Source organism: Cricetulus griseus, assembly GCF_003668045.3.
Source record: "Cricetulus griseus strain 17A/GY chromosome 1 unlocalized genomic scaffold, alternate assembly CriGri-PICRH-1.0 chr1_0, whole genome shotgun sequence".
Classification (NCBI taxonomy): domain Eukaryota; kingdom Metazoa; phylum Chordata; class Mammalia; order Rodentia; family Cricetidae; genus Cricetulus; species Cricetulus griseus.
Window position 1 is genome coordinate 14,611,419 of NW_023276806.1, and position 13,041 is coordinate 14,624,459.

The 13,041-nt window shown below is 41.8% G+C and overlaps 1 protein-coding gene across 4 annotated transcripts in view; it reads left to right on the forward strand.

Annotated features, from left to right (window-relative positions):
* Positions 1-13,041, forward strand: part of LOC100760748 (heparan sulfate 2-O-sulfotransferase 1) — a 142,092-nt gene that overhangs the window by 55,585 nt on the left and 73,466 nt on the right. Inside the window, exon 1 of one of the 4 annotated variants that reach the window (XM_035450348.1) lies at positions 6,209-6,230. The exons of the other annotated variants lie outside the window; for them this stretch is intronic. Coding sequence (XP_035306239.1) covers positions 6,224-6,230 — 7 coding nt within the window. The 5' untranslated portion in view covers positions 6,209-6,223. Of the gene's footprint in view, positions 1-6,208; positions 6,231-13,041 lie in introns of those variants that run through there. 4 annotated transcript variants of the gene reach the window in all.

A 13,041-nucleotide genomic window follows, 5' to 3' on the forward strand; every position in this document is an offset into this window, starting at 1 on the left:
GGGCTATGAAGACCATACAAGACAACCGATTCCTTAATATGCCTGAGATCCTTTAATTGGGTTGGCTGCCATGTATATGCTGTCTGCCCCTGGGAGTGTTTTTTAGATGGTTGCCTGTCCACCACCATGGCCGGGTATACTAAAGGTGTGTGTGTAACTGCTTTAGGGTGATTGAAATACCTTCTCGAATTGTGCATCTCGGATCGGAGTGAGTCAGTGTCTTCTTGTTCAAGATATGTCAGTCGGGTCAGAATTTCCTCACGAGAGGCTTTAATCTCATCCACCATAAAGGATTCAAGGCATGATGCGGAATCCCCGATTTGCTTCGACAATTCTCCTGTAAGATTTTCTAGACGAGTAATACGTTCATCCCTAGCTAGCATTTGGGTGGCCTGGAAATAGCCATCCAGAGATTGAAATTTAGAATCAAGGTTGCGATTAATCACTGCCATGAACTCGGTAGACATTTCCAGTTTGACAACCCTGGTCTGTAACTCCTCCTGTAATCTTTGAAGCTCAGTTCTAAGTTCATTATAGTCCCTCTCACATTTCCCAGCTATTGACTTAGTGGCATTATCTGATTGTTGAAGCCTATTCTGGGTCTCTTGTACCTTAGTGACAAAGGAATAGGAGAGAGAGCCTAGCTGAGTTTCTAAGCGGCTGCATGCCATCTCTAACGATTCACAGTCTGCTGCCTGCTTAGCCATTAAGGCATCATGGTCTGTAGCCTGTTTGATCTGTAAGGTCTGAATAAGTTCCTGAATCTCATCACAGTCCTTTGCTCGATCAGCTTGTAAAGACTCTAAGATGGAGCATCTGTCTATTTTTATGTTGTTATAAATGTGCTGCACTTCAGCTTGAGTATTAGACAGATCTGCCTGTATCGTATAGAACATTGAACGAAGCCTATCATCCAGTTTTTGTTCTACCAGCTCAAGAAGCAATGAATAGGTAAGTTTTGATTCATTTTGAGCCTGGCTACGTAAGGCTTGTATATCCTGCAAGTGGGTAGAGAGATCAAACTTCCTTCTGTTCTTGAGGAACAACGACACGTGAATCAAGAAAGTCACAGCTAACAAAACATACAAGCCAATATTTTGCAAGTCAGCCTGCTCCTCCAGCAGTGAATGCACATAAGCATAAGATATGTTATACATGTCTAACTGCAAAGGAAATGCAGCCATATTTATTGGTAATTTCATTTCTGGTTGTAGTAACCACGTGTCGGCCAGCAGGTGGCGCAGCGTCTATCTAGGGTAAGATCTGACTCACAGAAATCTGCTTTTGCCACTAAGGAAATCTTTAGAACTCACCTGACTCAGGCAGGTGGCTGTGCCCACGGCTAGAGTTGAAAGGCTTACCCTGCCAGGGTCTGGTCGCAGACAGAGGCAGCAGGTGTAGACAGGCAAGCGGGAACCGAGGGGTGCTTTCCCTGTGAATGAAAGCTGAAAACCCTGCCTGTGTGCGCAGGGGCTCCGCGTTCAGGCCCTAAGCGCACACAGGTAGCTATCTAAAGAGAGTGCCCGGGAGAATTCTCCCAGGTACCCGGAGGGCCAGACAAAGCCAGGCCGGGTCTCCTGCAGGCGGGCAGCTCTCACGCGGCGCGTCAGAAGTCCCAGTGGCGCGATTAGGCAAGAGCCCTACTGTTCGCCGCTGAGCCGCGGCGTGCACTGGTGCTCCGCGGGAAGCGGAGGAATCTGCGGACCCCGCGGCGGGAGTCAGAGCTGCACCGGGGCCCTGGGAGGAGAGGGCGGGGGAGGGGATACGCCCCGCACGCGCCGGTGAAACTCACTGGATTATCTGGGTGCCCGTTGGCTCTTCAGGGTCGTGAGATTCCGTTGAGTGCCAGGTGTAGGATTAAGGTCTCGTTATTCCAGAAGACACCAAGGTAAAACACAGGCCAGAGCTAGGTTATAGAACCCAGCCAGCGCGGCCAGAACAAAAGGGGGCCAGCGTCCCCACGTGCAGCCCCTTAAGAAGCTCCCTTATGTCACCCCGGCTTTCCTTCACCACGCCCCTCTGGGCGAGTCCCTGGGTCCACCTGGTACCTGCCCCAGGACTATTGGGCGGGGCTAGGGTGACTCCCTACAGTTTATCTCCTTTTTCTTTTGTCTAAGACACAAAATGTTTTCTTTGAAAAATACTAATTCTTAGAATTTCTTGCTTTAAAATTTTAGCCATATTTATCTTTTAAAAATTGTGCTAGAAGATGCATAACAAAATTTACTTTTTTTCAACCAATTTTTAAGGTAATGGTTATTAGTTTCAGTAAAGAAAAGAAAATGTGTCTTTTAGTTCTTGGTTCCTGTTCCCTTCATAGTACATGTATTTGGGGAATAATTCATACTCTTGGGGTCTCTTAATAGAGAGTGAAGCATTTCCCATCCATTCTTAAAGAATTTCCTGTCTACAGCTCTGTTCTCACACTTTTCTCTCTGATGTTGTTTACATGGTAACACAGTAATAATTTTTAGTGTTTATGAATTGCTTTCCATCTAGGTCACAAAGTCATTCAAGTATTTCGTCCTAAAGATAGTGTTTTTATTGATATATATTCATTGTATATGGTACTGTATTACATAAGACATTTTCATGTAAGTATGTAATGTATTCCTCTTCATACCATTCTCTCCTTCCCTTCCTCTCCCCTCACCCTCCATTTAGTCCCCTTTATCCTCCTAGTTTGGCTTCTACTTTTATGTCATATATACATACATTATTTTATGTATCTTTCTAAAGTCCTTTGGGTAAATGTCCAAAGTGATACAGCTGAGTCATATGGTACATCTAATTTTGGTTTTTTGAGGAAATTTATACTGATTTCCATATGGCTGGATTAATTTATATTTCCGCTGGCAATATAATAAGGGTTTCCTTTGCTCCGCATCCTCTCCAGCATTTGTTATTTGTTTTTATGATGGAATCTCAACATAGTTTTAATTTGCGTTTCTCTGATAGCATCTTTTTTATTATCAAAAGAGATGAAGAAGGTCATTTCATATTCATCACAGGAAAAATCCATCAAGATGAAGTCTCAATTCTGAACATCTATGCCCCAATACAAAGGCATCCACATTCGTAAAAGAAGCGTTACTAAAACTCAAATCACACATAAAACCTCACATACTTGTAGTGGGAGACTTCAACACCCCACTCTCACCACTAGACAGGACCACCAGACAGAAACTTAACAAAGGAACTAACAGAAGTTATGACCCAGTTGGGTTTAACGGACATCTATAGAACATTCCATCCAAACACAAAAGAATATACCTTCTTCTCAGTGCCACATGGAACCTTCTCTAAAATCAACCACATACTCGGCAACATAGCAAACCTCGACAGGTACAAAAAAGTTGGAATAACCCCCTGTATCTTTTCAGACCACCATGCTTTAAAATTAGGATTCAATAACAACACAAATTGCAGAAACCCTACAAACTCATGGAAATTGAACAGTGTGCAATTGCACCATTCCTGGGACAAAGGGAGAAATTAAAAAAAAAAAAAAGAATTCAATGAGAATGGAAGACACAACATACGCAGACTTATGGGACACTTTGAAAGCAGTGCTAAGAGGAAAGTTCGTAGCACTAAATGCTCACATGAAGAAACTGGAGAATAGTCCCACTAGAGAATTAACAACACACCTGAAAGCTCTAGAACAAAAAGAAACAAACTCACCCAGGAGGAGTAGATGCCAGGAAATAATCAAATTGAGGGCTGGTTGGTGGCACATGCCTTTAATCCCAGCACTCGGGAGGCAGAGGCAGGTGGATCTCTGTGAGTTCGAGACCAGCCTGGTCTACAAGAGCTAGTTCCAGGACAGCCTCCAAAGCCACAGAGAAACCCTGTCTCGAAAAACAAACAAACAAACAAACAAATAAATAAATAGAAAACAATACAAAAAATCAATGTAACAAAGAGCTGGTTCTTCCAGAAAATCAACAAGATGGGCAAACCTTTATCCAAAGTAACCAAAAGGCAGAAAGGGAACATGCAAATTAATAAAATCAGAAATGAAGGGGGAAATAACAATGGACACTGAGGAAATCAGATCATACTTTGAACACCTGTACTCCAAAATTTGAAAATTTAAAGGAAATGGACAGTTTTCTGGATAGATATCACTTGCCAAAATTAAATCAAGAACAGAAAGCAATTTAAATAGACCTGTTACCCCTAATGAAATAGAAGCAATCATCAATAGTCTCCCAACCAAAAAAAGCCCAGGGCCAGATCGTTTCAGTGCAGAATTCTACCAGAAATTCAAAGAACAGCTAATACCAATACTCCTCAAAGTGTTCCACACAATAGAAGCAAAGAGTCATTGCCAAACTCTCTTTACTTTTTTTACGGGGCTACAGTTACCTTGGTACCCAAGCCACACAAAGACACAATTAAGAAAGAGAACTACAGACCAATATCCCTCATGAATGTTGATGCAAATATACTCAACAAAATATTGGCAAATCGAATTCAAGAACACATCAGAAAAATCATCCACCATGATCAAGTAGGCTTCATCCCAGGGATGCAGGTATGGTTCAACAAACAAAAATCTATCATGTGATCTACCATATAAACAAATTGAAAAAGAAAAACCACGTGATATCTCAACTAGATGCTGAAGAAGACTTTGGCAAGGTCCAATATCCCTTCATGATAAAGGTCTTGAGATCAGGGATGACAGGAACATACCTAAACATAATAAAACATCACACAGAATATTTTTCATCTTTATTGGTCATTTGTTCTTCATCTTTTGAGAACTGTGTTCAATTCATTATTTTGCTTCTCTGACATCAGGTACTTTGACGTAGCAACCATCATCACTTTGTATCCTCAGGAGTTTTTGTTGTGCTTTATAAGAACTCTACTCACTGAGCAATAACTCCCTAGTTTTCTTCCACTGCTCCTGGTAAATACTATTGTTCTGTCTCTTTGGATATGAGGTTTCCAGGTACCTCTGTGGGGTGGAATAGTGCAGCATATGTTCTTTTCACTTGGCATGCTGTTTTTAAGGTCCATATTTATTTTAGCGTGTATCACAATTTCATTGTTTTGAAGCTTGGGAATTTTGAGACAGCATGTCGCTCAGTAGCCCAGCTTGTCATGGAACTCATGAAATCTTCCAGCCTCAGCTGGCATTACAGCCACCATGCCTAGTGGGATTTTGTCTCTATTTAAAGTGAACACTGTTGGATTGGGTGTTCATATTACATTTTGTTTACCATTGATCCAGCAGCATTCATTTCTAATTTTGTAAAGTGGATACTGATACAGACAAGAAACAGCTCCAGAAGTCACTTTATAGTTCCAATCACCTCATGTACATGAGGTTAGATGATTATTACAAAAGGAGCGTGATTGCTAGGAAGGCCTGGGGACAGATGTTTATATAGAATTTTAATTTCTGCTTTATAATTAATAGCTATAATTGACCTAATTGCCTTTTTTACAGTTTGCTGGTCCTTGAATTCATCTTGTCACTCACCATACTCAAGGAAGAAACTTCCCCCAGCCAGCATTCCCTGGTGCAGAGAAAAGAGGGTGAAGGGGAGATTTTATGGGTTTAGTTGTGTAAGCATTCAATAAAAGGAAGGGAAGTGGGGTGGAAGACATATTCAACCTAATTCTATTTTCTTAGGGGATTTAAGAAGCTTCCCATGAACTAAATGTTTTGAAGAAATAAGTTATATCCTGCCATTTCTTACACGAGTGGCCTATCTAATTGAATAAAACTATATGTAAGTATCTTATATATTTTACAGGAGATTAAAAGATGCGGGAATCCTCCCTAGTGCTGTAAATACTGACATCCTTTCATCGTTTTTTTACTCTTTAATATTAGGACTCATGAATTACAAGTTGAATGCAGTGTAGCTATGAGGGGTGTACTTAGGTGCTCATTGAAGCAGTCTTTGAAGGGAAGGGATGGAGCTAACGTGTCAAGAAACTTCCTGGCTTTAGCCTTTGGTATCTTCTCCCTACACATAAAACCCCTTCTGCTGCTTGCTTCTCCTTACTTCTGTCTCCAGTACTTCACAGCAGGTACAGTTGGGGTCTGTGACGACCATAGGGAGGAAACCAGCCACATGGAACTGACACCTGCTTCTGTTTGATTGTTTGTTCATCTGTTTGTTTTAGAGAAAGTCGCACGAGTTATTGCTTTCTGAACAACAAACCTAATTCCTCAGAATAAAAGATCCTTTTCTCTGGTATGTTTGGTAAGTTTTGTTTAGCTTTAGAAAATCATTCCTAAAGTGGTTTTGCTCTGGATGGCCATGCTTCTTCAGCCCCCTGCGTGCTGATGAAGCAGGCAGGCATCACTGTGGCTGCTTGAGAGAACAGTATAATAAATAGACTTTAATTTGCAGGACAAATGGCTTCTCCTGGACCCCATGTGCTGTACTCAGCTTGGTTTGTTAATTTCAGGCTGCTCACTTCTAGCGGTTGGTCTTATTGACACCTTGTTGTGTCCCCTGCTACCCAGGCAGTGTCTTGACCCTTATCCATACAATCATGGTCCCCCAAAGATGTCCAGGCTGTGATCCCTGGATTTGCAGATACCTTTTGTCACCTGACAAAAGGAATTAATAGCAGGTGAGATTAAAATTCTTAATCATGGTTTTGGTGATATCAAGTCTGTTTTCACGGGGCTGAGAGAAACTTTACAGATTTTATAGAAAAGAGAAACAGGCAAGGCTTGTGGTTTGCACAGGGTGATGGGCAGGTGCCCTGGGTCAGGCCATGGGCCTGATTGGTTATGTCTTCTCAGCTCTGGTTCTTCAAGGGCTTCTGGAGAGGCGGTTGGTGTTGTGCCACCTCTCTGGAGTGCTCAGTTGGGCGGACTCACATCGCACGGTGATGGCCTCATCTGGGAGGTGAGCTGTTCTTCCAGGCTTGCTCTTGCTTGGGAGTAGTTTTGGTTCCTTGTCATAAAGATCTTTACAGATCAGTCTTGTCTTCCCATATCCAATCTCTTCTCGAAGCAGCAAAAACATTTTAAAAAATGCAAAGGAGACTTTTGTATAGGAGGACTGTCTTTCAACTGATTCTAGACAGAGTCGGCATGCTCTTGCAACTGGCACTTGACTTGTTCAAGTATTTCTGGAACCTTTTCTCTGATGACTTGGAGGGTGTACTTCTTGCCGTCTATGCTTCAGTCACATGACACTCTTGACTGTCTTGTTTTATATTGCAGTACTAGCCATCAGAATACATTTAATTCTCTCAGCTTTATCATGCTTTCTACTGTTCTTCTCTGAATATAGTAAGCAGTTGGCTCACTTGGGATATTATTAACTCTCATTCTACTAGAGTGGTTATTTTTATTCCTTCACACAGTTTCAGATGCTTAGCACAATGTCAGGACCTTCTGTGCGTTCTGTGAAAATCTCGGGAAGGAATGAGCTCATATTCTTGAAGTGCTTTGGTTTTTAAGAATTGGAAATGCTAGGGTGACGCACCGTTTTTACACATCTAGAAAGACTCTTGATTGTAAACAAAACTTGCATCGAGTGTCACATTAATACGATCTTTACTTTCTTCATAAATGATTATTAATCTAAATGTAAATAGCTCACCAGGATGTTATTTGTGTGTGCATACTAAAGGTCCTTCTTTGAATTTTACTCCACAGCTACATTTCACATACTCTCTGCAGTGAAATCTTTCTGCTGAACAGAATGGGGTCACTTCTCAGTCTCCCCACATAGTGATGCACTATGTAAATTTTCTCTTCATTAGTGGAAAATAGTAATGTTTCTTATTTACTACAAATTGTCCAAAAATAAGATAGAGCAGTTGATATATTTCAACAGTTTTTTAAAGTACATTATTAGATGCAGATATCCTTTAAAATTTGTTTGCTTACTCTGAAGTAAAATTAAACAAATCAACTCATTCCATAGACAAATTAAGAAGAGTGTTGTTCATTTGAAGACTGCCTTCCGAATTGGAGTCTTTTAAAAATAGAAACTCTTACTTGTGTTATCTGCCGAATGCATACTGGTTCAGAGTTTCAGAACGGATGATATAGGAAGACAGTGTCAGCCTTACAACTTGTTAGCAGTTTTGATGGAATGTTTCAGTGCTGCAGTAGACAGACGGCATTGGTCAGAGGGTTTCTTTGATGTCATTTTAGAATTCTGTTGTACCTTACCCTGGACAGTTGAGCTGGTTGCAGGAAACATTTGTCTCTCTTTCTACCTCAGTTTCCTTTTGCCCATTTTATATTCTATAGTTGAAGGAACACTTTGCCTTATCTTGTTTATTTTCTTAAAATATGCTTGCCCTGTAAGCAGTGCTATCTGTATGAGCCAGAGTATTAATGATTGGAACCAGGTTTCATTCCAAATCTCCCCGAAGTACCACACGTACCAAATAACTAAGCATCTGATGCCGACAGGTATTTATGTCACATGCTACTCAAAGGAGGAGCACCAACCGTTCTTTCTTCCTCACCATTTTCAATGTTAGGTACTATTAGCCTCGGTATTAGTTTCCTCGGAAAAGTGCTTGATGCTGAATGCATTGTTAAGAAAGTCTGGCCACATTTTGCCTTCACCAAGTCAGCTATTAAGACTCCTATAAGGAGTCACAGTGAGTCTCATGCAGTACGAATTTCAAAATTAATAGTCCCGCTTTATATTCTTGAAGTCCATAAAAAAATCTTTTAATCTTTCTAGACACGTTTTCAAGAAGAACTGCAGTGTGTTCCACAGAACGGATGTTGCTCACACTTCAGCCAAGCGTGCCTGTTTGTGTTGTTGGTCTCTCCTTTGTCCTGCTCTTCTGAGCCCTGGCTTGTCTTTCTCCCTGGGAGGTACCCATGTTGCCCCTGGTGCTTCTCTGCTGAGACTTGACAGGTTGGTTGTTCTCAGGGATCCATCCCTGGAGCTGTCAGAGCAGGAGATGCATTGACTCAGCTTCTGACTATGTGATCACCCAGATGAGCATTGACAGCCACTCCCTTCCTACCCTTGCCACTTCCACGTTGGCCTTTCTAATCCTGTGGGGCCAAGGCTTCCTCTCCGTCATCCAGATTGCTAGGAAGACAGTCACTTCCCATATTACCAATTTCTGTCACCCCCAGCTCCATGTGCTGTGGAGGTCAGAAGATTGAATACTTTCTTTCTACATTATTTCATTCTCTCTCTCCCCTTCCCTCCTTCCCTCCCCCCCTCCGCCTCCCTCCCTTCTTCTCTCTGTGTATGTGCATACATGCATGGATGCATGCCATAGCACACACATGGACATTACAGAATAGTTTACCATGTGGGTCCTGGGGGATCAAACTTAAGTTGTCAGGCTTGAAAGCAAGTGGCTTTACCTGCTGAGCCATCTTAACAGCCCAGAAGATGGAATACTTTCCATTTAAGGTCACATCGAATAGAACTGAAGGTGTATAAAAGGCTTTCTAAATCTTTTGATGACTGTGACTTGGTAACTGTGTACTAATTACCTTTCTGTTAACTGCGATAAAACACCATGGCCAAAGCAATTATAGAAGAATTTATCTAGGCTTACAGTTATAGAGGGTTTGAGTCCATAATGGTGGCGACAGCATGGCAGCAGTGATGGTGGCAGAAGGAAGGAGCCCAGAGCTCACATCTTGAATCTCAAGCCCAAATCAAAGAGAGGAAAATAGAGGTGGCATGATGCCTTTACTCTCAAAGCCAACCACCAGTGACATACTTCCTTTAGCAAGATTATACTACCTAACGTTCCCCAAGCACACTCTGGGGACCGAGTGTTCAAATACCCAAGCCTCTTGGATATCTTATTTTTACCCCCACATGTGAGAAAAAATTAGAATAATAAAAAAGGTCTTCTTGGTCTTTTGATGGGTGAGATTCAAAACAAATGGATTAAGGGTGATGCCAAGTTGGTAACAGACATCCTTGTAATTGTTGGGAAGACTTCCTGCTTTACCTACTGTCAGAAGAGAAAACTGCAGAGCAGTTACAAGCAGCATCTCAGTAGTAGGCCAGAAAACCAGTGCTAGTAGGTATTGGTGAGTTACAGCCTCTGCTGCATGTAATCGTTTTGCCTGAAACGTGGGAGTCCTGATTTTCTCACCTAACAAATTCCTCTTACTGTTTTCCTGGCACTCAAGGAAAGAGCCTTCCAAAGAACAACTTAGTTTCTTTTGCCACTCCTCACTTCTGTCCCTACCTTCTCAGACCTTCCATGGCTGAATTATGGCTGCTTTGTTTTGTACTGTATTTCAGATAAGGGACTGATTACAGCTCTCTGGGATGCAGGTTGTTGAAGACAGCTGTAGTTTACATTTTCATATTACAAGCACTTTTTTAAATTATTTACTGTATGTCTTTGTATGTATGTATGTATGCATGTATGTGTACCATGTGCATGCTTAGTACTTGTGGAGGTATGAAGAAGACATTGGATCCTCTGGAACTGGCGCTAAAGATGGATTATGAGAGAGCTCAGAAATGAACCTGGGTCTTCTGAAAAAGCAGCAAGTGCTCTTGACTGCTAAGCCATCTTTCCTGCCCCTCTTAAGCACATTTAGCTCATGTTTGCATTGAGAAATATTAGAAATTACTGGCTGAATATACTGGTATAAAAACAGACACTGATCTGATCAATGGAATTTAACTGAAGACCCAGATGTAAATCCACACACCAATGGACACCAGGTCTTTTATATAGAGTCCAGAAATGCACATTGGACAAACAGACAACATCTTCAACAAATGGTTCTGGCCAAACTTGATGGCTACATGTAGAAGAATGCAATTAGACCCATACTTATCACCCTGAACAAAACTCCAAATGGATCAAAGACCCCAATGTAAGACCATATACACTGAACCTCATAGAAGAGAAAGTGGGGAATAATCTCAAACTCATTAGCACAGGAAAAAACTGAACAGAACAGTAAGAGCACAGACACTAAGAACAAAAATGAATGGATATCATGAAACTGATTTAAAAAGAAATATTGGAAGACAGTTTATCATGTATCTTTCTTCTAAACATTTTGACTCAGCATACAGTGGGTCTTCACTTTTGAATCTCTTTGTAAATGTGTGTCAGACAGAGGCCTTTAATGGGGGAGGGGGGACAATTTATTTGTCAAGTAAAGAACTTGTATGAATTTATAGTTAACCAAACTAGGTTTAAGCTTTAAGTGTGCTACTTCCTTTGTCAAGAACCATGAATTTTCAAGATTTTTCTCTTTTGCAAATGAGACAACACCTATCTAATCGAGTTGTTTTATGGTATGAATGAGAATCTATATTGAAATACTTAGTAGTTTAGTTCTTTAATAGTCATGTTAAACTGTCAATAGAAGAGGAAAAGTAAATCCAAAGTATTCTAAGACAGACTGTAAATCTTAGTAATCAAAATGATTAAGCATAGTTTGTAACTTAAAGATAGAGTTTTAACTATCTGAGAAAGTCTCCTGTCTTGAGTGACGCTTACCCAGAAAGTACAGGCTACTCAGTTTGTGATACTATCATTTTCTGTTACACACACACACACACACACACACACACACACACACACACACACACACACGAGAGAGAGAGAGAGAGAGAGAGAGAGAGAGAGAGAGAGAGAGAGAGAGAGAGAGAGAGAGAGAGAGAAGCATAGTTTTATGTGACATAGGAACTTCTTTTCAATTTCTTCTAAGAAGTAGCTGAAACTCAGTGTTTTTATGTTAGGGTTGACTAGGTAGATGATTATGGAAGAATGTCCTAGTGTAATTAGTGTCACAAACAAGCATTTGCATAGTCTCTTTAGATTATATTCCTCTTGACAATCATGTCTGTGGAGATAAGGCTAGTCTGTCCTTCCATGTGTAGGCGTCCCCCTTCAGCTGAGAAGGGTCCTTTACTGTGTGGGTAGAAAGCACGAATAGGTAAAGTGTACTTTCCAAGGAATGGCTAGCAGCTCAGCCTCAAACACTCATGGTAGCTCCTTGGCAGCAGGTGGTTGGTAACTTTTTAGAGGTCTCCCAGCAGCCAGAGCCTTTGACCAGCTACAGCTCCCTGCTTGATTGTGTTTGGGGCCTGCAGCCCCATTATTCTCTGATCCTCCTGCAGCCAGCTCAGCTCACTCTGCCTGATGTGGTTTAACTGAGGACCTGATGGGAGTGAGAGGAGGGCTCCTTCTCTGGACAGCCATGCCTAAGCTTTTTACTGCTCACTCCTATTCTCTTAGCTGTATTAGCATGTTGAAGGAATATTGGACTTGCTTGTCCACTGTCATAGCCTGGGGGACTCCTCCCCAACAGAGTAGTAACATATACAGTGAGGATGGATGAATCCAGGGTCACTGGGGGCTGGGTCCCCTGGAACATCTGTGGCTGGTTTTCAGAGTGGGGCCTCTAGAATAGAGATGGATGTTTTTGGTAGTTACGACAGCTGCAGTGGTTCCTGCGGGTGGAGTGAATGGTCTTCCCCAGGGCATCTTCAGCTACAGCCAAGTGTCTGTGAGCACCTGTGGGGCACTTAAAGGCCCCTCTTGGGATCACCAAAGGGACTGATTGATGGGCAGCACCCGTGGCTTGTGTAGAAGGAGCAGGACTGAAGTTGTAGTTAGCACCACCTCCAGTGGCACTAAAACAGTGTGGGCTGTGTTATACACCTTGCAGCCAAATCCAAGTCTGATGGTGCATACACACTGCTCCCCTGCATCTGACCTTGAACAGTGTTGTCTGGAAGAAGTCCCCAGCAGCTCTCAGTCGGGCAGCATGCTCACTTTCACCAAGTTTTGACAACCGTAATCATTCAAAGGGAAGACGTAAGCATCAAAAAGTGCTTATAACCAAGATTTAATATAAAACTTACATATTTGTCAGAAACATCAGGACTTAACCCCTAGCTAAATGCCCTTACAGAAAGGCAAACAGGAAGGCTATTTCTTCTGTGTGACAGGAGAATAGCTGTCAGATGAGTCTGATGAACTCTGTCAAAAGGAGGGTCAGGAAGTCTTTATGCACTGTTCTCAAATTCCTGTAGGTAAAGTACTCTTTGTGTCAGTTGTCATGGTTTCTCCTGG